At 47.6% G+C, this 26,218-nt stretch overlaps 2 protein-coding genes across 7 annotated transcripts in view; both read right to left on the bottom strand.

The window, feature by feature from the left end:
- XRCC5 (X-ray repair cross complementing 5) overlaps nt 1-9,480 on the bottom strand; it is an 80,955-nt gene extending 71,475 nt beyond the window's left edge. For both annotated transcript variants that reach the window (XM_030579947.1, XM_030579948.1), the window contains exon 1: nt 9,410-9,480. In XM_030579947.1, coding sequence (XP_030435807.1) covers nt 9,410-9,430 — 21 coding nt within the window. In that variant the 5' untranslated portion in view covers nt 9,431-9,480. The remainder of the gene's footprint in view (nt 1-9,409) is intronic.
- Nucleotides 9,481-20,175: 10,695 nt separating this feature from the next.
- Nucleotides 20,176-26,218, bottom strand: part of TMEM169 (transmembrane protein 169) — a 30,111-nt gene continuing 24,068 nt past the window's right edge. For all 5 annotated transcript variants that reach the window (XM_030579972.1, XM_030579974.1, XM_030579971.1 and 2 more), the window contains one exon: nt 20,176-25,081. In XM_030579972.1, the coding sequence (XP_030435832.1) occupies nt 24,459-25,081 (623 nt within the window). In that variant the 3' untranslated portion in view covers nt 20,176-24,458. The remainder of the gene's footprint in view (nt 25,082-26,218) is intronic.

Here is a 26,218-nt window from a genome sequence, read left to right as displayed (position 1 = left end):
ATCTACATGAACTTTTAGTTTGGGGCAAGCTGGGTTTGAATCTAGTCTGCATCAACTAACTGTGTGTGGACCCTGTTGAAACGTCTTAACGCTTGGGTAACATGCTTTGGTCTATCCTCTTTCAAATGGGACTAGATCAAAGTACATTAACAAATTGTTAACACGTCAGCAGGGTCCACAGACAGTTCGTCCTCAGCAGGCTAGTGTAAATCATAGAACCACAGGGTTAGAAGGGACCACAAGGCTCATTTAGTCTAACTCCCTGCCAAGATGCCATTGTTGGCATCACCGAAACTTGTTGGGATAATACACAATTGGAATGCTGGTGTGGATGGGTACAGCTTGCTCAGGAAGGACAGACAGGGAAAAAGGGAGGAGGTGTTGCCTTATGTATTAAAAATGTACACACTTGGACTGAGGTGGAGATGGACACAGGAGATGGAAATGTTGAGAGTCTCTGGGTTAGGCTAAAAGGGGTAAAAAACAAGGGTGATGTCATGCTAGGAGTCTACTACAGACCACCTAACCAGGTGGAAGAGGTGGATGAGGCTTTTTTTAAACAACTAACAAAATCATCCAAAGCCAAAGATTTGGTGGTGATGGGGGACTTCAACTATCCAGATATATGTTGGGAAAATAACACAGCAGGGCACAGACCATCCAATAAGTTCTTGGACTGCATCGCAGACAACTTTTTATTTCAGAAGGTTGAAAAAGCTATCGGGGGAAGCTGTTCTAGACTTGATTTTAACAAATAGGGAGGAACTCGTTGAGAATTTGAAAGCAGAAGGCAGTTTGGGTGAAAGTGATCATGAAATCATAGAGTTCACAATTCTAAGGAAGAGTAGAAGGGAAATAGAGCAAAATAGAGACAATGGATTTCAGGAATGTGGATTCTGGTAAGCTCAGAGAGATGATAGGTAAGGTCCCATGGGAATCAAGACTGAGGGGAAAAACAACGGAGGAGAGTTGGCAGTTTTTCCAAGTGACATTACTAAGGGCCCAAAAGGAAGCTATTCCACTGGATAGGAAATATAGAAAATGCGGCAAAAGACCACCTTGGTTTAATCATGAGATCATGCATGATCTAAAAAATAAAAAGGAGTCATATAAAAAATGGAAACTAGGACAGATTACAAAGGATGACTATAGGCAAACAACACAGGAATGCAGTGGCAAGATTTGAAAGACAATGGCACAAAATGAGCTCAAACTAGCTACAGGAATAAAGGGAAACAAAGACGACTTTTTGTCAATACATTAGCAGCAAGAAGACGACCAAGGACATGGCAAGCCCACTGCTCAGTGAGGAGGGAGAAACAGTAACAGGAAACTTTCAGATGGCAAAGATGCTAAATGACTTCTTTGTTTCAGTTTTCAGGGAGAAGACTGAAGGAATGCCTAACACAGTGAATGCTAATGGGAAGGGGGTAGGTTTAGAAGATAAAAATGAAAAAAGAACAAGTTAAAAATCACTTAGAAAAGTTAGATGCCTGCAAGTCAACAGGGCCTGATGAAATGCATCCTAGAATACTCAAGGAGCTAATAGAGGAGGTATCTGAGCCTCTAGCTATTATCTTTGGGAAATCATGAGAGACAGGAGAAATTCCAGAAGACTAGAAAAGAGCAAATATAGTGCCCATCTATAAAAAGGGAAATAAAAACAACCCAGGAAACTACAGATCAGTTAGGCCATGTCTACATCTAAAATTTTGCAGCGCTGGTTGTTACAGCTGTATTAGTACAGCTGTATAGGGCCAGCGCTGCAGAGTGGCCACACTTACAGCAACCAGCGCTGCAAGTGGTGTTAGATGTGGCCACACTGCAGCGCTGTTGGGCGGCTTCAAGGGGGGTTCCGGGAACGCGAGAGCAAACCGGGAAAGGCGACCAGCTTCGCCGCGGTTTGCTCTCGCGTTCCCGGAGCCACCCAGCAAACCGCAGGGAAGGAGACCTGCTTGCTCGGGGTTCCGGGAACGAGAGAGCAAACCGGGGAAGGAGACCAGCTTCGCCGCGGTTTGCTCTCGCGTTCCCGGAGCCACCCAGCAAACCGCAGGGAAGGAGACCTGCTTGCTCGGGGTTCCGGGAACGAGAGAGCAAACCGGGGAAGGAGACCAGCTTCGCCGCGGTTTGCTCTCGCGTTCCCGGAGCCACCCAGCAAACCGCAGGGAAGGAGACCTGCTTGCTCGGGGTTCCGGGAACGAGAGAGCAAACCGGGGAAGGAGACCAGCTTCGCCGCGGTTTGCTCTCGCGTTCCCGGAGCCACCCAGCAAACCGCAGGGAAGGAGACCTGCTTGCTCGGGGTTCCGGGAACGAGAGAGCAAACCGGGGAAGGAGACCAGCTTCGCCGCGGTTTGCTCTCGCGTTCCCGGAGCCACCCAGCAAACCGCAGAGAAGGAGACCTGCTTGTTCGGGGTTCCGGGAACGAGAGAGCAAACCGGGGAAGGAGACCAGCTTCGCCGCGGTTTGCTCTCGCGTTCCCGGAGCCACCCAGCAAACCGCAGGGAAGGAGACCTGCTTGCTCGGGGTTCCGGGAACAAGAGAGCAAACCGGGGAAGGAGACCAGCTTCGCCGCGGTTTGCTCTCGCGTTCCCGGAGCCACCCAGCAAACCGCAGAGAAGGATACCTGCTTGCTCGGGGTTCCGGGAACGAGAGAGCAAACCGGGAAAGGAGACCAGCTTGATTACCAGAGGCTTCCTCCTTCCACGGAGGTCAAGAAAAGCGCTGGTAAGTGTCTACATTGGATTACCAGCGCTGGATCACCAGCGCTGGATCCTCTACACCCGAGACAAAACGGGAGTACGGCCAGCGCTGCAAACAGGGAGTTGCAGCGCTGGTGATGCCCTGCAGATGTGTACACCTTCAAAGTTGCAGCGCTGTAACTCCCTCACCAGCGCTGCAACTTTCTGATGTAGACAAGCCCTTAGTTTAACTTCTGTGCCAGGGAAGATAATGGAGCAAGTAATTTAAGGAAATCATCTGCAAACACTTGGAAGGTGGTAAGGTGATAGGGAATAGCTAGCATGGATTTGTAAAGAACAAATAATGTCAAACAAAGCTGATAGCTTTCTTTGATGGGATAACGAGTCTTGTGGATAAGGGAGAAGCAGTGGATGTGGTATACCTAGACTTTAGTAAGGCATTTGATACAGTCTCGCATGATATTCTTATCAATAAACTAGGCAAATACAACTTAGATGGGGCCACTATAAGGTGGGTGCATAACTGGCTGGATAACCGTACTCAGAGAGTAGTTATTAATGGTTCCCAATCCTGCTGGAAAAGTATAATAAGAGGAGTTCCGCAAGGGTATGTTTTGGGACTACCTCTGTTCAGTATCTTCATCAACGATTTAGATATTGGCATAGAAACTACGCTTATTAAGTTTGCAGATGATACCAAACTGGGAGGGATTGCAACTGCTTTGGAGGATGGGGTCATAATTCAAAATGATCTGGACAAATTGGAGAAATGGTCTTAGGTAAACAGGATGAAGTTTAACAAAGACAAATGCAAAGTGCTCCACTTAGGAAGGAACAATCAGTGTCATACATACAGAATGGGAAGAGACTGTCTAGGAAGGAGTATGGCAGAAAAGGATTCAGCGGTTATAGTGGACCACAAGCTAAATATGAGTCAACAGTGTGACACTGTTGCAAAAAAAGCAAACATGATTCTGGGATGCGTTAACAGGTGTGTTGTCAGCAAGTAACGAGAAGTCATTCTTCTGCTCTACTCTGTGCTGCTTAGGCCTCAACTGGAGTATTGTATCCAGTTCTGGGCACCGCATTTCAAGAAAGATGTGGAAAAATTGGAGAGGGTCCAGAGAAGAGCAACAAGAATGATTAAAGATCTTGAGAACATGACTTATGAAGGAGGGCTGAAAGAATTGGGTTTGTTTCGTTGGGAAAAGAGAAGACTGAGAGGGGACATGATAGCAGTTTTCAAGTATCTAAAAGGGTGTCACAAGGTGGAGGGAGAAAATTTGTTCACCTTAGCCTCTAAGGACAGAACAAGAAGCAATGGGCTTAAACTGCAGCAAAGGGAGGTTTAGGTTGGACATTAGGAAAAAGTTCCTAACTGTCAGGGTGGTTAAACACTGGAACAAATTGCCTAGGGAGGTTGTGGAATCTCCATCTCTGGAGATATTTAAGAGTAGGTTAGATAAATGTCTATCCGGGATGGTCTACAAGGTATTTGGTCCTGCCATGAGGGCAGGGGACTGGACTTGATGACCTCCTGAGGTCCCTTCCAGTCCTAGAATCTATAAAGACCTAGGATTTGTTGCCTCTAAATCATCCAGGACAGATGGCTATCCAGTCTCTTTTTGCAAAACCTCCAGTGAAGATTTCATTATTTCCCTAGGCAGTTTGTTCTCTTGTCCTACTGTTCTTACAGTTAGGAAGTTTTTCCTGAGATTTAATCTAAATCTGCTATGCTGTAGTTTGATTCCATTGCCTCTTGTCCTGCTCTCTGTGGCAAGAGAGAACAATTCTTTCCCATCTTTCTTATGGCAGCATTTCAAGTATTTGAAGACCACTATCATGTCCCCCCTTAATCTCCTTTCCCAAGCTAAACATATCCAGTTCCTTCCACCGTTGCTCCTATGGTTTGCATTCCATTCCTGTGATGATCTTTGTCGCTTGCCTCTGGATCCTTTCCAGTTTCTCTATATCCTTTCCATACAGCAGTTACCAAAATCGGACACAGTACTCCAGCTGAGGCCTAACTAGTGCTGAGTAGAGCGGTACTATCACCTCCCATGATTTGCATGCTATACCTCTGGTTAATGCAACCCAAAATTGAATTTACTTTTTTGCAACAGCATCGCATTGTTGACTCATGTTGAGGTGGGGTAGATTCATACCCAGGCTTGCCACAAACTAAATTTTCCTGTAGACAAACCCTCAAGGAGTGGTCAGTACCAGATGCTTCAGCAGAAGGTATAAGGAATCCCGAAGCAAACTGTAATAAAATAATCTGACCATAGGAGAAGTTTCTTCCTAACCCTATCAATTATCAACTGGCTTACCATGAAGCATGAGCTTATTATCCCTTATGAAAGCTGTTTTTAATAATGTTGAGTAAATTTTTAAAAAATACTCAGTAAAATTTTCAAAAGCACCTATGTGACTTGGGAGGCCTAGGTCCTATTTTCAAAAGCACAAGGTTTTTCTCATCTTGTTAGCGCTTCTGATTTATCTTTGCACAATGAACAAACATTTTAATTGAGCTATTCAGAATGACGCTAGGTCCGTTTCTTGAGTGGTAACATGGTTAATTTAGAATCCAACAATGTGTATGAACAAATCAAATTATTCTTCTCAGTTTTGGAAGAAATATTACTTTGGACCTATTAATATTTAATCTGCCAGTGTGTTGCCCATTCAACTAGCTTTGTTAGGTCCCTCTAAAGTTCCTCAGTCTCCACTTGTCTTGATTAACTTAAATAATTGTGTCATCTGGATGAACAAAGCCAGAAGATTAATTCAGCAAAGGAGCTAGACGGGCAAATCATCCATTTGTTATGCCCTTAAGTGGCATTTGCAATGAAAGTGACAAAAAGCCAGTTTTCATTTTCAGCCACAGGCTGAACCAAGGATTTTTAAGTGCTCATCAATAGCTTGTCCGGTGGGCAGCATGTAATTAAAATTACACAGCCTAGAACAAAAATGTTTGGTTTTGCTGGGCTGCTGGTAAATAGCACTTTTTCTAGCTTGGCGTCTGTCATCTTTTTTCTGAAAAGAATGTTCATCTGAATGTACACCTAACATGACATTTGCTGCTATCACACTGTTTATCCAGCTTCCCTCCACCCTGTGTCCACCTGCTCTATTTAGATAGTAATATTATCCCTTTTGACCCAAGCGGCTAATCTAAGTTCGGGGCCCTTCATGCTGTTCTACTTGGGAGGAGAAATTGATGGACTCAGATACCTTTGATTCAATCTTGTTTATTAACAAATAATGTAAGTCCTGTTTCTCCAAACACAGAAGGAACCAAAAATCAGCAAACAGCTTCCTTGCTCATAGCATCAAACTCTTTCAGCCAGCACTCTGATGCAAAACTTTTCTCTAGACCTTATCCAAGAGCCATCCACCATGCTTCCAGGCTGTATCTGCTTGGCTTTCGTTCTGCTTCTCTCTGTATCTTTCCCTGTGCTGTCTCTCTCAAACAGATACTCATATGCTGACCAAAATAGTTCCACCAGTTAAAGCTCTAGTCCTGGCATTTAAACCCTCTGGGATTCAGCTTTTACTCAGCTTTTCTATGTGCCTCTGTTTTGGGGTGTTACTGCTATTGTTTCAGACATCTGATTGCAAGGCTTCTTTACATTTATTCCAAATGTAAGGCAGCAGCATGCCTGGCCATAACAAACCTTAACCCAACCCATAAGAGCAAGCACTTTAGGCCAGGGACGATGTGTTTTTACAATTCTTAGCAGAATGGGGCCCTATTCTTGGCTGACCTATAGGCACTACAGTAATAAACATGATTAATAATAATGAATGGCCAAGTAACGGAATTGGAAGGATGATCTGGGTATTAAAGCACAGGATGAGAGTCAACAGATATGGGTCATAGTCCCTGACCTGCTGATGATTTGCTGCGTTAACCTAGCTAAGTCAATTCTTTGGCATCAACTTTAACTCCTGGTTGTCTTAGGGATACTGCAAAACTTCATTAACATTTTCAGAGCACTTCGAGATCCTCCACTGGAAGTGAAAAGTTTATTACTCATCTTCTGCTTCTATTTCCAGGTAATATTGCAAAACTATTTTAAGTAACACTGAACTATTATAGCCAATAAAAATAGAGAAAATAATCAAATGCTATACATTTAGAGAGATTTATTAAATTGATAGACAGCCTTGACTGTAGAACAACACAGGACTTCACTTTCTGGCGTTTGTAGCAGCAGTTGTTAAGCAGTGCGGTGAGGAAACATATGGATCGTGTTTGGTCATGTCTACTTAATATAAAACTATGTTACAACTTGAGTACAAAGATACCCAGGTACCACTATTTACTGGGTTTATACACCAGTCTCTGGTAGCTGTCACTAGCTAGATCTACTTTGTCCATGAGAGGAGACTGTAACAAATCTAACACTGCCAAAAATTGCTGGGAAATGATCTCACTTTAAGTATGCCAAAAATAAGTTTTTATCTTCATCTTTTTGGGGCTTCTGAGACAGTGGAGCACAAAGAAGCAGCAGAAATCTTTCAAAATGTTCTTTTGCTGTTGCTCTCTTTTTTATGGAAAAGGTATAAATTGACACTTGAAAAACCACATTTCGTACCTACTATTGTAATAAGTTGTATGTAACTTCACTGAAAGTGAAAGATTAAAGAAAAACCCTTTTTGTTCAGTTTATTTGTGCAGTTAACAGTACTTTGTGTGTAGTCAAACTGCATTTCCTCCTTCATGCACCAGCATGAGATTATTCTTGTGCAGTGCTCTGCAGGGGAACCTCACTTGCATGAGGGTGTTTGCCAGTACGAGGAACCAGAAAGAAAACTGAAAAGGAGGCACATGCACAAAGAAAAAGCAGACAAAGGAGAGGGAGAGTTAAACACCTTTTGCATGGACCTGAGAGCAACACCAAATACCCCTCTAAGTATCAGCAAGAAACTTCCCCCTTTTTACTATTTGTCCAAAGACATTTTTTAAAAATTCAGGTCATTCTATTTAAAACAGGATGTCTGCGAAAACTCTGTTTTCAAACAATTTATTTTAAAAAAAGTCAAACTGATAGCATGTCTTTAAGGAATTTAATCTGCCAGAGATGCAGAAGGACAATTCTTTTAATGCTCTTTTTGTGTGTGCCATTTGCAGTGTTGTTCTAACCTTGTTGGTCCCAGGATATTAGAGAGACAAGGTGGGTGAAGTCATATCTTTTACTGAACTAACTTTGGTTGGTGAAAGAGACAAGCTTCTGAGCTTGCAGAGAGCTCTCTTTCATCAACCAAAATTGGTCCAATAAAGATATGACCTTAGCCACCTTGTCTCTTTTTTACTGTCCGTTATTAAGCTTTAGTGCAGAGGAAGAGTGCACAATCTAGTGTTGCCACTGTCAGAGACAGGCTATACTGGATGGCAGCACAGAGCCCTGTGGCACCTTATGGACTAACAGACGTACTGGAGCGTGAGCTTTAGTGGGTAAATACCCACTTTGTCAGATGCATGTAGGGGAAATTTCCACTACATGCATCCGATGAAGTGGGTATTCACTCACTAAAGCTCATGCTCCAAAACGTCTGTTAGTCTACAAGGGGCCAGGGCTACCGCTCTGATATATTGGATGGATCACTCACCCGGGGCCACATCTGAAAAGTGCTTACCCTGGCAGAGACCGGCATCCCGGGGGGGAAGGGGGGGGTCGGCGGCCGGGCAGAGGAGGGCTCCGGGGGGGGGAAGGGGGGGTCGGCGGCCGGGCAGAGGAGGGCTCCCCGGGGGGGGGGGAAGGGGGGGTCGGCGGCCGGGCAGAGGAGGGCTCCCCGGGGCGGGAAGGGCGGGTCGGCGGCCGGGCAGAGGAGAGCTCCCCGGGGGGGAAGGGCGGGTCGGCGGCCGGGCAGAGGAGAGCTCCCCGGGGGGGGGGAAGGGCGGGTCGGCGGCCGGGCAGAGGAGGGCTCCCCGGGGGGGGGGAAGGGCGGGTCGGCGGCCGGGCAGAGGAGGGCTCCCCGGGGGGGGAAGGGGGGGTCGGCGGCCGGGCAGAGGAGGGCTCCCCGGGGGGGAAGGGCGGGTCGGCGGCCGGGCAGAGGAGAGCTCCCCGGGGAGGGAAGGGCGGGTCGGCGGCCGGGCAGAGGAGGGCTCCCCGGGGGGAGAAGGGGGGGTCGGCGGCCGGGCAAAGGAGAGCTCCCCGGGGGGGAAAGGGCGGGTCGGCGGCCGGGCAGAGGAGGGCTCCCCGGGGGGGGAAGGGCGGGTCGGCGGCCGGGCAGAGGAGGGCTCCCCGGGGGGGGGAAGGGCGGGTCGGCGGCCGGGCAGAGGAGAGCTCCCCGGGGGGGGAAGGGCGGGTCGGCGGCCGGGCAGAGGAGGGCTCCCCGGGGGGGGGGAAGGGGGGGTCGGCGGCCGGGCAGAGGAGGGCTCCCCGGGGGGGGGAAGGGCGGGTCGGCGGCCGGGCAGAGGAGAGCTCCCCGGGGGGGGGAAGGGCGGGTCGGCGGCCGGGCAGAGGAGGGCTCCCGGGGGGGGGAAGGGGGGGCCGCCGGCCGGGCAGAGGCGGACTCCCCGGGGGGGGGGGTCGGCGGCCGGGCAGCAGAGGGAGTCGGGCCCAGCTCACGGGAAGCGCAGCGGGACCACCCGGCCCCCTCCGTCGGAGCGAGGAGGAAGCGCTGCGGGCGGCGCCGAGCCCCTGAGAAGCCCGAAGCCTTGTGGGACCGAGGAGGACCCTGCCCCCCGCCGCCGCCCTTACCTTGCCGCCTCCCCGCGCCATCTCGCGCCACGAACCGAACCGGTGGGTGCCGCGCTCTCCGCGTCCGGCCGGCAACCGGCCCCGCCGCGCTCGCGTTCCGGCCCGAGCCTGAGGGGAAGCGACAGCGCCACCTGGCGAGCGCGCCGCGCACGGGCTGCAGCCGGGCTAGGCTGGGCGGCGGAGAGGGGGAGGGGAGGCGAGAAGGGGATGGATGGAGTGGGGGAGGGAAGGTGTAGATCAGGGGCGGGCAAACTTTTTGGCCCAAGGAGGGACACATCGGGGTATGGAAATTGTAGGGTGGGCCCTGAATGCTCACGAAAGTGGGGGTTGGGGTGCAGGGGTGTGGGCTCTGGGATGCTGGAGGGTGGGACCAAGGGTTTGGGGGAAGGAGGGAGATCAGGGCTGGGGCAGGGGGCTGGGGATGAGGGGGTTGAGGTGCAGGAGAGTGCTCCAGGCTGGGATCGAGGGGTTCAGAGGGTGGGAGGGCGATCAGGGATGGGGCAGGGGTTTGGGGTGCAGGAGGGGGTGAGGGCTCCGGCTGGGGGTACAGGGTCTGGGTTGGGGTGCAGGAGGGTGCTCCAGGCTGGGATCGAGGGGTTCAGAGGGTGGGAGGGCGATCAGGGATGGGGCAGGGGTTTGGGGTGCAGGAGGGGGTGAGGGCGCCATCTCAGTGTGTGGGCTCTGGGGTGGGGCTGGGGATGAGGGGGTTGAGGTGCAGGACAGTGCTCCAGGCTGGGATCGAGGGGTTCAGAGGGTGGGAGGGCGATCAGGGCTGGGGCAGGGGGTTGGGGTGCAGGAGGGGGTGAGGGCGCCATCTCAGTGTGTGGGCTCTGGGGTGGGGCTGGGGATGAGGGGGTTGAGGTGCAGGAGAGTGCTCCAGGCTGGGATCGAGAGAGTGGGAGGGAGATCATGGCTGGGGCAGAGGGCTGGGCACAGGAGGGGGTGAGGACTCCAGCTGGGGGTACAGGGTCTGGGTTGGGGTGCAGGAGGGTGCTCCAGACTAGGATCGAGGGGTTCAGAGGGTAGGAGGGGGATCAGGGCTGAGGCAGGGGGTTGGGGCATGGGAGGGTGTTAGGGGTGCAGGCTCCAGGCAGCACTTACCTCAAGCAGCTCCCAGAAGCAGCAGCATGTCCCCTCTCCAGCTCTTAAACGGAGGTGCAGCCAGGTGGTTCTGTGTCCTGCCCTGTCCGCAGGCACTACACCTGCAGCTCCCTGGCCACAGTTGCTGGCCAATGGGAGCTGTGGGGGCAGCACTTGGGATGGGGCAGCGCTTGGGACGGTGGCAGCATCCACAGCCCCCTGGCTGCCTCTATGCCTAGGACCCAGAGGGGGGCATGCTGCTGCTTCTGGGAGCCGCGCGGAGCGGGGCAAGCCCCAGACCCCGTTCCTCAGCAGGAGCTCAAGGGCTGCATTAAAATGTCTGACGGACCAGATAGTTTGTCCACCCTGGAGTAGAAGGAAAGAGAGAGAGAAGAAGGGGATGGATGGATGGGGGGAAGGTGTAGAAGGAAAGGAGGAGAGGAGACAGGGAGGATGGACGGGGGATATGACGTTACAGCCTTGCTCCAAAACTTCTGTTAGTCTATAAGGTGCCACAGGATTCTTTGCTGCTTTTACAGCCTATATGATTTTATAAAAATATGCTAATAAGTGAATATAATGTGACTGGAATATGCTTCATGCAAAAAGTCTCTTGTAAGGTATCATTACAAAGCTTATAATCTACTGAGCGTGATCATATGATTTGTATAAATGTAACGCTCTTGTATCTGAAACTATAAATATGAAATATAACTCTGAGGGCCTATTGTAATTATGCATAATGTGGGCCATTAATGGTGGTTTGCAATCTTGATGACTCACATTAACCAGGACAATTGACTGGATGGCTCGTTTGCAGGCTGGCCTTCTTGTGACTCAGGCTGGGAAGAATGAAGGCTTGAAGTCTTGCAGGGACACGTGATCATGTCACCTGAACTGAAATCCATCTTTAACCTGGTGTCTTTCCATTGAGAAGGAGGGGGTGGGAACCCAGGGGGGACAAAAGGATTCCCACTTTATGCAGAAGATATATAAAGGGGTGTAACAGAACCAAGAAAGGAGAGGAGCCATCATGAAGAATCCCCTAGCTATCACCTGAGCTGGAACAAGAGCTGTACCAGGGGAAAAAATTGTGCCCAGGCCTGGAAGGTGTCCAGTCTGAGGAAAAACTTACTGAAGCATCTCTGAGGGTGCGATTATCTGCATTCAGTTTGATTACACATAGATTTGCGCATTTTGCACTTAGAAAAGTTAGATGCCTGCAAGTCAACAGGGCCTGATGAAATGCATCCTAGAATACTCAAGGAGTTAATAGAAGAGGTATCTGAGCCTCTAGCTATTATCTTTGGGAAATCATGGGAGACGGGGGAGATTCCAGAAGACTGGAAGGGGGCAAATATAGTGCCCATCTATAAAAAGGGAAATAAAAACAATCCAGGAAACTACAGACCAGTTAGTTTAACTTCTGTGCCAGGGAAGATAATGGAGCAGGTAATCAAAGAAATCATCTGCAAACACTTGGAAGGTGGTAAGGTGATAGGGAATAGCCAGCATGGATTTGTAAAGAACAAATCGTGTCAAACTAATCTGATTGCATTCTTTGATAGGATAACGAGCCTTGTGGATAAGGGAGAAGCGGTGGATGTGATGATATACCTAGACTTTAGTAAGGCATTTGATACGGTCTCGCATGATATTCTTATAGATAAACTAGGAAAGTACAATTTAGATGGGGCTACTATAAGGTGGGTGCATAACTGGCTGGATAACCGTACTCAGAGAGTAGTTGTTAATGGCTCCCAATCCTGCTGGAAAGGTATAACAAGTGGGGTTCCGCAGGGGTCTGTTTTGGGACCGGTTCTGTTCAATATCTTCATCAACGATTTAGATGTTGGCATAGAAAGTACACTTATTAAGTTTGCGGACGATACCAAACTGGGAGGGATTGCAACTGCTTTGGAGGACAGGGTCAAAATTCAAAATGATCTAGACAAACTGGAGAAATGGTCTGAGGTAAACAGGATGAAGTTCAATAAAGATAAATGCAAAGTGCTCCACCTAGGAAGGAACAATCAGTTTCACACATACAGAAAGGGAAGAGACTGTCTAGGAAGGAGTATGGCAGAAAGAGATCTAGGGGTCATAGTAGACCACAAGCTTAATATGAGTCAACAGTGTGATACTGTTGCAAAAAAAGCAAACGTGATTCTGGGATGCATTAACAGGTATGTTGTAAACAAGACACGAGAAGTCATTCTTCCGCTTTACTCTGCGCTGGTTAGGCCTCAGCTGGAATATTGTGTCCAGTTCTGGGCACCGCATTTCAAGAAAGATGTGGAGAAATTGGAGAGGGTCCAGAGAAGAGCAACAAGAATGATTAAAAGTCTTGAGAACATGACCTATGAAGGAAGGCTGAAGGAATTGGGTTTGTTTAGTTTGGAAAAGAGAAGACTGAGAGGGGACATGATAGCAGTTTTCAGGTATCTAAAAGGGTGTCATCAGGAGGAGGGAGAAAACTTGTTCACCTTAGCCTCCAATGATAGAACAAGAAGCAATGGGCTTAAACTGCAGCAAGGGAGATTTAGGTTGGACATTAGGAAAAAGTTCCTAACTGTCAGGGTAGTTAAACACTGGAATAGATTGCCTAGGGAAGTTGTGGAATCTCCATCTCTGGAGATATTTAAGAGTAGGTTAGATAAATGTCTATTAGGGATGGTCTAGACAGTATTTGGTCCTGCCATGAGGAAAGGGGACTGGACTCGATGACCTCTCGAGGTCCCTTCCAGTCCTAGAGTCTATGAGTCTATTTTATTTTATTTTGCTTGGTGACTTACTTTGTTCTGTTACTACTTGGAACCACTTAAATCCTACTTTCTATATTTAATAAAATGACTTTTTACTTATTAATTGACCCACAGTATGTATTAATACCTGAGGGAGCAAACAGCCATGCATCTCTCTCTATCAGTGTTATGGAGGGCAAACAATTTATGAGTTTACCCTGCATAAGTTTATACAAGGTAAAATGGATTTATTTGGGGGTTGGGCATCTAAATGTTAAAGACAGGCACACTTCTGTGAGCTGCTTTCAGGTAAACCTGCAGTTTTGGGGTAAGTAATTCAGACCCTGGGTCTTTGTTGGAGCAGACAGGACTGTCTGGCTTAGCAAGACAGGGTGTTGGAGTCCTGAGCTGGCAGGGACAACAGGAGCAGAGGTAATCTTGGCACATCAGGTGGCAGCTCCCAGGGGGTTTCTGTGATCTAACCCATCACAGGGGGAAGGTGTGGAGCAGGGGTGGCCAACCTGTGGCTCGGGATCCACATGTGGCTCTTCAGAAGTTAATATGCGGCTCCTTCTATAGGCACCATCTCGGGAGCTACAGGTGCCAACCTTCCTATGTGCTGGGGGGTGCTCATTGCTCAACCCCTGGCTCTGCTCTCCCTCCACCGCTTTCTGTACCCTCCCCTGAGCCTGCTGTGCCCTCACTCTCCCTCCCTCCCCCCCAGCCTCTGACACAAAACAGCTGATCGGGAGGTGTGGGAAGGGAGGGGAAGGCGCTGACTGGTGGGGCTGCTGGTTGGTGGGAGGTGCTGAGAACGGTGGGGGGAGGAGCGGAGGGAGCTGATGGGGGGCTGCTGCCATATTACTGTGGCGCTTTGGCAATGTACATTGGTAAATTCAGGCTCCTTCTCAGCCTCAGGTTGATCACCCCTGGTGTAGAGGAAAAGGGGGAGAGGAGAAGGGGATAGATGAGGGGGGAAGGTGTAGAGGGAAAAGGAGAGAGGAGAAGGGGAGCACGAAGGGGGAAGGTGTAGAGGGAAAGGGGGAGAGGGGAGAAGGGGAGAATGGAGGGGGGGAAGGTGTAGAGGGAAAGGAGGAGAGGATAAGGAGCAGATGGAGGGGGGAAGGTGTAGAGGGAAAGAGGGAGAGGATAAGGAGCGGACGGAGGGGGGATGGTGTAGAGGGAAAGAGGGAGAGGAGAAAGGAAGAATGGAGGGGGGAAGATGTAGAGGGAAAGGCGGAGAGGATAAGGAGCGGACGGAGGAGGGACGGTGTAGAGGGAAGGAGAGAAGAGAAGGGGAGAAGGAATAGAGCAGGGGTAAACAACCTATGGCACATGTGCCAAAGGCAGCACACAAGCTGATTTTCAGTGGCACTCACACTGCCCGGGTCCTGGCCACCAGTCCGGGGGGCTCTGCATTTTAATTTAATTTTAAATGAAGCTTCTTAAACATTTTAAAAACCTTATTTACTTTACATACTACAACAGTTTAGTTATATATTAAAGACTTCTAAAAGAACTTCTAAAAACATTAATATGTATTACTGGCACACAAAACCTTAAATTAGAGTGAATAAATGAAGACTTGCACACGACTTCTGAAAGGTTGCCGATCCCTGGTGTAGAGGGAAAGGAGGAGAGAAGAAGGGGAGAATGAAGGGGGGAAGGTGTAGAGGGAAAGGAGGAGAAGGGAAATGGAGGAGGGCCAGGGCTGTAGCCAGCCCCTAAATTGAGCCCCCATGAGCTCAGTCCCCTCGCCCACTGTGGGGTCCTCTAGGGAGTCTGAGCGAAGTCTGGTGATTCTCCCACTCTCAGACCAGGGCCCAGGCTGCAGTTCTCTGTGTATGAGATCTGACTGACCTCACCAGATCTGACTTCAGTGCAGACCCTGCCATTCTGTCCCCTCTGCGACAATGACAGAGGCAAGCGGTGACCACACAGCCTCCTGAAAGGAAAGTATCACTGATTTAGAATGAAAGCGTTTCAGAAAAAAAAACCCATATCTTAAAAGCGATAAAACGTTCTGTCTGCATCTTCAGCCATTGATTCCCTGGCTCTGGGAAGGCCCCCTCCTTAGATGCCCTCCACAGAGTCTCTGTCACTGCCTGTCTCCTTGCTGGCAAGTAACCCCCTTTTGTTCCCTGAGAAAGACTTTTTAGCTCTTTTGTGTTCTTTTGATCTCTAGCTGCCTAACTTCAGCAAAACAAAATTTGCAGCTTACTGGGGACTGGAGACAAGATTCTTGAAGCTAACAGCTTGACCAGTGGTCTTTCATTTGTGTTCTGGTGTGTCCTTACCTAGATCTGCTGTATTGCTCCCTCCACAGACCTCTAATAAATTAAAGCAATACAGTCATAAAGGAAATTCTAATAACCCAGTATACAATCACTTCCCTCACTAGCCTGGTCATATACAGTCTTCATAGATGGTTACTAATTCATAGATTAATACCTAGCAATTCCATGTCCATCACATATGGCATCCTTGTCTTTCTGTCCAATGATCTCTGAACACAGTTCCCACCAAAACCCACCAATGCCCCAATCCTGTGTCAGCCTGCTCCGAGGATGCTGGTGCTTAAGGGATTCCCTCACCCAGCACATTCCCATTGTCCAAAGATACAGGGTAGCTAGGCAGTGTAGTGAAAATGTCACAGGTGCAGAGAAAACCCAGGGAACAAGTGCATGGGGGGAAACAACACACTGCCTTCTTTATTCATTCACTGCTCAGGTTCATCGCCCTGAGAACGTAAGAGAAGAGACAACGGATGGAGGCAGACAGACAGATGGGGAAATACAAGGAAACAATGGGACAATATTGGTCCATATGAGCCACAGGGGTCTGAGTGCACCAGCCTCTTAACCATTGTCAAGCTTTTTGTAGACTCACAGCAAAGGAGAGTTTGAAGGAGGGATCTGAAAGAGGATAATGAGGTCCTGATTTTCAGTTAGTCTGTTCCAGAGTAAAGGATGAAATTCCAGCATTTGCTCAATATCTTGGTGTTTTTTCTGAACCAGGGCCTAAGTGTTCCCCAGAACCCTAGAGTTGACCTAAGAATCTAGCTGCAGGCATTGGGCCAAAACCCTTCTTCCGGCTGTTGGCTCAGAACCCATCTCCTTCCATTCCCGACTGAACCCTGGTTCTAGGCATTGGCCCAGAGCTCTGGCTCAGATGCGCTGAAAGGCTGGTGAAATTGACTCAATTTAAAAGTTGAAACCATGTCATCTTGCCCTCATTTGTAATCTTCTTTCTTCTGCAGTAGGCATTTGTTACTGTCTGTTCATCCTTGCATATATGTGATTTTATAAATATCTCAGTGAAATACACAGACAATTAACCCAAACCACTTTGCTGCATGCCTTCTGGGGTCTATTTACACCATCCAAAGAAACCCTCTCTAACCACTTCTGAATCAAGCTTCAATTCTCGATCTCATCTCCCCCAAGCCTACACAGAGCCTCATTGTAGGCAGTCATCAGGATTGATTAATAGGCTCCATCTGGGGATGCCAGAGCATTTTGGGCCTGGATTGAAACTGGAATGTTTTTGTTTATAATGCCTGCCAAAGAGACTTGATTAATTGGTTATTTTCATTTTACAGAATGCCAGGCTCTAGATATAAATAATAAACATGTGAAATCTACACAGAAGCAGCAGCCAAGGCAATCCAGATAATCCTGCCTACAACAAAGGGACTGGGAATCCTAATCTCTTGTCACCTTCAACAGAAGGTGCTCTCATTCATTTCTGTCTTTGGTCCTTTCTTGGTACCCCAAGAAAACAAAGCCTGGCTTGAATAAACACAGCTTAAGGCAGTAGTTATGAGGTGGCTGCCCAGTGCTTGACTTCATTCAGCCCCTTTCCAAGGGAGCAAGGAAAATAGCCTCTCTGTTTTGTTCTAAGAAGGAATGCATTCTCCAGTGAGCTGCAGCTGTGACCCAGCTGGGCCTGGCAGCCCTCATCAAGTGTGAATGGGTTCAGTGTGAGAAGAGCTAGAGCTCTTTTGCCTTTCTCCCTGCAGGAGCAATACAATATAATGTAGATCCCAACTAAGATTTCCTGCAGCCAGAACTCCACAGCGGAGGATGAGGTGGGGGGAAATGGGGTGGGGAGTGTTAAAGTCTGGGAGGACAGAGCCCAATAACTTTTTTGAAATAAATAACCTTCCACAGAAAGGTTACATCAGATCATATTAGGAGACCCGCATGGGTCCTCTTACAGGGCAGAGCTTTAACTACAAAGGCCTGCAGAAGACATGACCTGGGAGTCTGCCCCAGATTTCACATGGTGAAGCAAGCAGCTAACGGCAGGCCCAGAGCACTATGATGCATGGGGGAGAAAATCTTGACCACCCTCCAAGTTATGATGATGTGAGCCTGACCTTAAACCTGGCATCTCCTGACTTTTTTATTCTTGATTTGCAACCTTAAAGATCTTTTAACATACTTTTTTGGATGTCACTGTAGCTTACATTAGGTTGTTTTTCCTCTTTGTAGGCGAGCCCGTGGAGGGCAACATGATCACATTTAAGCAGATCAAGCATTTTCTCTTGTGCAGAGGATTAGTAACATACTCACCAGCCAGTACATTTTTTGTAGTAGGATCCCAAGTTTAGCAAAGGGGTTTATAAAATCAACAACTGTAGAAAAGTACCCAAGACTTAAAACAAACCCAGCCCTTTCCTGATTTCCCATTTCTTAAAAATCTAGTTTTAAAAGATTCCCTGTGGCAGAGCCCAGATACACCGGGTTTCTGCTCAGAGTACTGTTATGACTAAATTCTAAATCCTTGGATTAACAAAAAGTTTCTAATGGAGATGATGAAAGACACTTTCACTCTAGTATTGCAAAAGACAAAATATTACTCATTGTAAAGCTAGTGGCAGCCTGACAGCTGTCCCTGGCATTAAAATCATCCTGAGGTAGATTTTGCTGGGTTACATATTTAAATCTGCTCCAACAGATTGCACTATGATTTATATTGCTACCACCAATTTGGCACCTGATTTTTATTCATGAGTAGCCCCTGTGGCTTCAATAGGGTTGCAGGACTGGGTCCTTAAACACTAAGTCAAGAGGGCTCGTTTATCAACTGTCATGGCTCCAGGTTGGTTGGAGGAATGAAACCTTCCAAAAGAATAGCAAATAGATTGGGTGAATCTGGAATAAAGGAGAACAGACAAGGTAAATAGGTGAGAAAGAGATACATATGGGGCCAAAGTACACTGCAATTTGCACAGCAGGGCTACATTCTGCCTAGAGGCAAGGAATTGGCCAGTATTGTGCTATATGTTACCCAGAACTAGATTATCGCTGAAGAAGCACCACCCTACACCTCTTATTCTCTATATGCTCTCAGTTTCACAATCAAATAATAATAAAAGTTGGAGATGTATCAATCTCCTAGAACTGGAAGGGACCTTGCAAGGTCACTGAGTCCAGCCCCCTGCCTTCACTAGCAGGACCAAGTACTGATTTATGCCCCAGATCCCTAAGTGGCCCACTCAAGGATTGAGCTCACAACCCTGGATTTAGCAGGCCAATGCTCAAACCACTGAGCTATCCCTCCCCCCTCAGGTAAGTTGTAGCTCTCTTGCATTCCTGTGTCTATGCAGTAGGTTATTGTTTGTTGCCTTTAGCAATCCAGGTGCAGTTACTGCTTTCCTAGGAAATGCTTTCGCATTGCGTGGTTTTCTGTGCAACCTGGCTAAAATCATTAATGCCATCAAGCTTCTGCATTTGGTTCAGCATAAATGAAATCCTCTGTGTCCCACCATCCCCATCCCCACCAACAGTACGCCTGCAGGCATACACACATTCACTAGGGCCACAGATTAATCGTCACAGAGAAGGAATTTGTCCCACGTTCATCAAATCAGAGAGAGTGAGATAGCTGAGGGAAGGGGGAGAGAGATTCTTCATCTACCTCTGCATTTTCAAGGCCGTGTATGAATCTCTTTCCTAGCTGAATGGATGAACCCACTCTGGAAGTCCCACTTATCTTCCAGCTACTAGAAGTTGATTGGAATTATGCTGGAAGGATGAAGATTGGGGAAGCACTTTTTATAGGATCAGCTATCTAGTTTGTGCACCCCGTAAGATATTCTAGGATCTGATGCAGCTTGATATGATGGCCAGCTTCCAGAGTAGCCTTTTTTTTAAGCCTTTAATTATTATAAATAGCCTTTCATCAATATAAACCCTAATATGTTTCTATTTCTGTTTTGGGCATTGGAAGAAGCCTTATATAGTCAGAGAGTTAGGCAATGCAACTGAGGGGAGCTATATGCAGTACTGTTTGAATTGCTGCCAGAATTGCTTCAGATTCAAAAGCAAAGTTTGTCCTAATTTTGTTCTTTGTGTATATAATCCAGTGCTAACCCACAAAACTATCACCGGTGTGGCTGTGCAAAAGGGTGGTAGGAAATGTGAATAAGTTTGCAATTTCCAGCCAGAAGACTTCTTTTCTGGAATAATTTGGATTTTTTGTTGTTGTTGTGACTTTTGCCAAATGTGTGGGGGGTTTTTAAATTGGATTCTCAAAATAAATTTGTCCTTGCAGCTTAGATGCAGCCCAAGATCGGTGGCTTTTTATTGCCTCTCTCCTCAAGTAAAACCACTCAGTTTTAACCTGATGGCTCCTGCCACTTCCTCCAGCAAAGAGAACTAAGTCAAGAGTTGGTGTTTCCAAAATGGAGGAATCACCCACGCCCACACCGTCTTTAGATACCACAAAGGAGCGGTAAAGAGCACACACTTTCTTTCTGCTTTGCCACTCATCTTTGAGTCACTGAAACAAACAATACATCTCCCTGCAGGAGCGGCAGGCTACAGCATGAACGTGAATGCCTCAGCACTGGAGAGAGGTGCACTTAAGCTGGCTCTGAGCCCGGTGGACAACCAGCAAGGAAAAGCAAATCAAAGAGTGATCATTTTTGTTTAATAAAAAGTAAAAGCTCTGGGGAAGTCAGCACCCAGAGACTATCTTGGTTCCATACAGGAATGGATCAATGCAAAGACATGTTAATAATTTCAGATACAGCATTAATTTTGAACTCTAGACAGAGACAATTTATAATCGTTCATCAGCACAGAAAACAATAGCCTTGTGTGATTATTTTTTTTTAATACAAAGTCAAGCAAGAAGGTGAGCGTGTCACTCTCCCAAAGTCAGATGCATCTTTACTCTCCACCGGTCCAGCCAGGATGGGACGGGGAAAGCACAGTCAAAAAATCAACAGAGACTGTTCCATTACATTAAAGCCTAATTCCAAACAGGGGCAGCCGGAGACGCATTCAGCTTTTGGGACTGATTCCTGGGGATCCCTGCAGTTTGGCAATGGCACATAAGCAAAAATATTCATAAGCTTTTCAACAGCAAGGGAAGGAATGCAGCAAGGGGTTGTGCTGCTTTTCCAATCACATCAGGTTCTTAAGCTTATAGATATTTTGCAGCATTAGGCAAGTAGATGGGAGGGAAAAAAACAGTCTAGTGTTTTGGTTTTAGAAAGGTCCTAAAGCTATTACAAATAGCACCAGAAGTCTCCCAGGGTCCAAACTTGCTCCCAATGAAGTCAGTGGTGGACCAGCCCACTGAGGACATCAGGACTAGGCACAGACCCAAGTAGAAAACAGACTACATATATAACCCATTAAAGACGCATCAGAGGGCAATTTCAGCATGTCCAGCAGCCTAGCTCTAATGTATGTATGGGGAGGACAGTTCATCTGACCCTCTTTTGGGTTTACGTAGGAGTAAGAGGCACATATTTGATTTTAGCCGTTCCTCTCCAGCAGGTTGCTTGCAATCTTTACGGTGAACCCAAGAGCAGAGAACTGACACTGTACAAAGCTGTGTTGTGTCTAGTATTTACCATCCAAGCCCTCTGGGAGCTAAAGGGCCCTTTATGCTGTTGACTCAGCTCTGAGCATTCACTGTTTGACTTGAATAGTAGCTGAACTGCTCTGCTCTTCCCTCTCCACCTGCAATGATGCCTGCCTTCCCGCCCCCAGCACTGACTGCGAACTATATGCAGCAGACCCAAAATAAACAAAACAGCCTTCTGAATCAGCCTGGTGCATCTTGTAAGGAGGATATGGCAGCATCCCATAACGGAGAGTTCACATGACTAACCCTCTCCCAGCTTTGTACAACTTAAGCTCCTCATCCACTCCAGACTGCTGTGCACCTGCCATTTCTGAGTGGGGTATTTCAGAATGGATCAGTGGCCCTGGACCAGTTGAAACAGACTGCCAAGCCTCAGCCACTTACCTCTTGCACTTCTTATTACTGATGTCAGAAGACAGGAAAAAGCGTCAGGTCAGGCCCTAGGAGAATGACTCCAGGAGATCACCTTTGCTTGAATTGGCCCCAATGCTGCATAGATTTGTGATTTTCTGAGAGCAAGGTATTGCCTATTGTCTCAAAGGTTTGTTTCCTACCAGAGAGGACCCACTGTCTTTAAGAAGCTGCTAATAAAAGTGAGACAAGGGTATCAGACAATTGCAAATGGACCATATCTGTTAGAGGAGACTAGGAGTCAGGACTCACGTGTTCCATTAATGGCAAGAGCAGTGAGGTGCTGTGTGATCTCTAGCAAGTCACTCACCTCCTACGTACCACAGTTCCCTACATATAAAATAGGCATATCACCCCCACCTGGCAATTGCAATGCAAGGATTCACAGAAGTTCGCACAGTGCTTTGAGATCCTTGGCTGAAGAGATAAAGCCAAAGAAAAACAAATTGGGACAATCTGTGCTTCAGTCCAGGGTTGGTTCAAATGTCTTTGGTAGAGAGTTTCTGCTACCCTTCCTTACCATAATTACACCTACTCTCTCCAAGTTAAGAAGCATTCGTTTCAGAGTTGAACATACCACCGTGATTTAAAAGACACTGACACTACATATTCAGAAATCTCCCAAATGTTTAGGGGCTTCCCAGGTGTTGGGCACAAAAGTGTGCCCAGCAGTTTAGATTTTTCTACAGCCAGTCCAAGGGGCCAACTGCATTCTCTTGATTTCCCATGACCCTACAAGAAACAATTCCAAGTCGGAATCCCACTCCTTGTCACAACAACTATAAACGTAAGCAGGGGTTTGACTAGTGCCCAGTTCCCCACTAACTGGAAAAAGGAATCAGTGTCAGGAGGAGTAAAATTCTACTGAGATTAGTCTGATGTGAAAAGAGACAAGGAGATTCTCTTTAACATGGGATGCTATTCACGGAAGCCAAGAAGCTCGGCTTGTGGCCGGTTTTAATCTCTTTGCTCCAGGGATTTTGTTCCCTATCGCTTTGGCACACATTGGGTTTTGCTGTTTCGCCAGCCAATGTGCTGTTGTTTGTTTACTTCTCTGGGCACCAGATTCAAAAGAGTGAAGCTGGAGAAAGCACAGATGTGGAAATACAGCTGTACCTAAAGCAGACTGCTTTGCATCCTATCCGGCATGTCGCCAGCACCTAGCAGTGAGCTGCAGAAGAAAGAGGTCAAGAATACACACACAGTTTTAAACAAGCCATGCTGGGAAGGTCAGTGTCCCAGCTAAACCCACTGTGTGAGAAACAAGCTTTCAGCAACCACACCATGAAAGCAGATAAGCCCTCTGGTAGGGGTGAAAAGTGCATACACCCATGAAGGTCACATTGATTGAATAGACTGCACACAGACTATGAATCACTTATCTCCATGCATGTGACTGGTGGGCCCTTCCAGGCTGGGAGTGATGCAGTGAAGGAAAAGATTGATCGGTTGCTGCCTTTAACGTCTGGACCTTGGGGATATGGAAGTAGAGGGTTCAGGCTCCAGGTCTTCCATGGGCACCAACTTTGCTGTTGAGCAGTGGTTTTCAACCTGTGGCCCACGGACCCCTGGGTGTCCGCAGACTATGTCTAAGATTTCCAAAGGGGTCTGCACCTCCGTTCAACATTTTTTAGGAGGTCTAGAAATGAAAAAAGGTGGAAAACCACGGCTGCAGAGGTGTATGTGCACAGACTACTTATAAATTACAACTATCTTTTGGACACCTGTAACTCAACTACCACCCACCTTCCCAGTCCAAAACTGGACAGTCAAGATAGGAATCAGAAGGGAACTTCTGTGTCAGTCTTTAAATGCCTTAAAAATGTTCCTCCAGGAGGTGATGCAAAGGAAGAAAAACATCCATGAGAATGAAATACCGGGGGAAGGGGACAGACTTAAAATGAAGGTTAAAGTCCATCACCACTCACTATAATTAACTGTATGGAGACATGGAGTCAAGAAATGGGGGTGGGATTTCCAGCCGGAGAGACGAATGCACTTTGCATTAATACTAAATGACGCAGGCTCAGGATCTCCCATTCTCAAGGAGCAGATTCACTGCCGTATCAGGACAGCAAGATAAGCCATTCTGTTGCCTCATATCTATGTAGAAAGACTTTCCCTCTGCACACATCATCTGTGCAGCTCTAAATACATGTGCTACTGCTCCATACAAACACACACTGCATTCACAAGTACAAACTCCTGGTTCTTGTTCAGTGGAGATGCTTCTTTCTTATGCTGCTTATACCTGAGCTTTTGCTTGCACACCAGAGCAGATGTTCAGTATCAAGGTTGCCTTTCAAGCTACTACACATTCTTCACTGCAGCAGTCAGACTACCTGCAAAGTTTGTTGCATTTGTGTGAACGAGTGAAACACCTTTCCCAACATACCGGTTTCTAAGTAACACCATGCACTTTGCAATCTAGCCTCTAGCACCACATGAGCACTTGATTTCAGCAGGTGTTGGGCACAGGGATTGACCAGAGAACAGACTTCTTTAGCTAGGTCTACATTCACGATATGGTCCTTCCTTTCCACGCTAAAACTAGAACTGCCTTTTGCCGAAGTGAGGGACTTTTGCCACTCATCCCAACATACCTTTACAGCTTCCATCCTTAACCCGACACACCTGGATCTTCTCACAATTACACACAGCTGTGATTTGCTAAAACCAAATATTAAACAGATCAGCTAAGCAGCCCTATGAAATAACCATGCATTTTCACCTGACTACAAATGCCAGACTCCCAGTCGGCATTTTGGTGCTCTGTGCACATTTAATCTCCCCTCCTCCCCACCAACTCCCACGTTTTCATTCTCTGTGTGTGTGCTCAAAGATAAAGAAGTCAGTGTAGTACTTTGTCTGGTGCACCATTCATAATACACGTGATCAAGAAAGTCAGAGTCAGGCAGGACAAAGCCTCAGACTGTTGAAGTCTCAACGCCCTGTGCAGAGCTTTTGCCAGACAGACTACCTGAGATATTGTCAGAATCTAGCAGCTCAACAATGCTGTATGGGGAACAGTCTTCTAGGCCCAGCTTGCTACACAACCAGCCACAGAATCCCTTCTCCATATCTCTCACGGCATGCCACCAGCCACCAAAGGACCATGCAATCTGGGTAACGGCCGTATACAAGCCTAGGAAGAAAGACATGACCATGATTATGACAGGATAGAAGATAATCAGTAAGGGGCAGAAGGTGATCTTGTGCCAGAAGGTCCTCTCTTCGTTGTACACCAAGAAGATGTTGTACCAAGTGATGGTCCCATAGTAAAAGGAAACCACAAAGGACACTACAAAGATGACAGGAAGGCAGATGATGCTCCAGAGTAGGACATGGGGGCCCCTGTCCATTCCAATGTCGCAAGTCTTCTTCCCTTCCGGTGTCTCATCTTCTGGAGGCTCCTTTGACTTAGCCAGCTCCTGTAGCTCTTTGTCTGTTAGCGTAACATGGATGTCCACCATCTGGCCCTTCTTCTTCCCCCTTGTGATAGTTCCAGTTAAAGTAACATATCGGCTGTCTAAGGGCATGCTCCAGACACCTTCAAATGAGAGATAAATTGCATCAACATTAACAGAACTATTTTTTTTGAAGCACGTTTCATGAAAATCCCCAAAGACATTAGACAATACAGTTAGAGTTCAAATAATGGTAAATAATCATTTTAAAAAAGGCAGGGCAAGGGAAGCTAAGAGATGCAGGCAGGCAGATCACACAGGAAAATGGAAAAAAGCTACCTAGGGACGCTGGTTGAGATGGCAGGAGCACAGAAGGCTCTGTACTGGTGAGGCTGTGTAAAAGGAAGAACTGGAGACAGCTGCTATAGGAAGAGAGGGGAAGATAGTAGAGGAAAGAGACAATGGGCCAGATTCAGAGGGAACTCTCAAATGGTGCAACATACTCTCTCTTCTGGTCCCCTCAACATGTGCGCTACACCAACTACCATATACTCAGTGGGCCAAATTCAGAAGTAGGGGGAGGGAAAGTCTAAGTTGGTATAATTTGCATGCAAGGGATACAGTGTAGCAAGAAAAGGATCTAACTAAAGGGTATAAGACGAAGTTAAAGCAGCCCCCATTCTTACGCCTTCTAAGTTACACCAACTCAGAGCCCCTTACAGCAGGGTTGGGCAAACATTTTGGGCTGAGGGCCACACCTGGAAATTGAAATTGTATGGCAAGCCATGAATGCTCACAAAATTGGAGCTGGGGTGCGGGAAGGGGTGAGGGCTCTGGCTGGGTGTGCGGGCTCCAGGGTGGGGCCAGAAACGAGGAGTTCAGGGTGTGGGAAGGGGCTCCGGGCTGGGGAGGGGGTGCAGGCTCCAGCTGGGGGCATGAGATCTGGGGTGGGGCTGGGGCTGAGATGTTTGGGGTGCAGGAGGGTGCTCTGGGCTGGGATTGAGGGGTTTGAAAAGCAGGAGGGGGATCAGGGCTGGGGCAGGTGGTTGGGGGGCATAGGGAGAGGCTCAGGGGTGCAGACTCCAAGCAGTGCTTACCTCAAGCAGCTCCCAGAAGCAGAGGTGTGACGTTATTGATATAATCTGGGACCATATAGAACATGGTTGCAACCAAGGTCCTGTAGTGGCACCAAATCTTATGTACAGGGGGTCATATAAGGTGTCCAAGACCAGGTTATGGGTTGCTGGTTATGATTATGCTGTCTGTCTGTATCATTTTGT

The sequence above is a fragment of the Gopherus evgoodei genome, chromosome 11 (assembly GCF_007399415.2).
Source record: "Gopherus evgoodei ecotype Sinaloan lineage chromosome 11, rGopEvg1_v1.p, whole genome shotgun sequence".
NCBI classification, from domain to species: domain Eukaryota; kingdom Metazoa; phylum Chordata; order Testudines; family Testudinidae; genus Gopherus; species Gopherus evgoodei.
The sequence above is the reverse complement of the archived record's forward strand: the minus strand, read 5'-3'. Positions and strand labels throughout refer to the sequence as shown.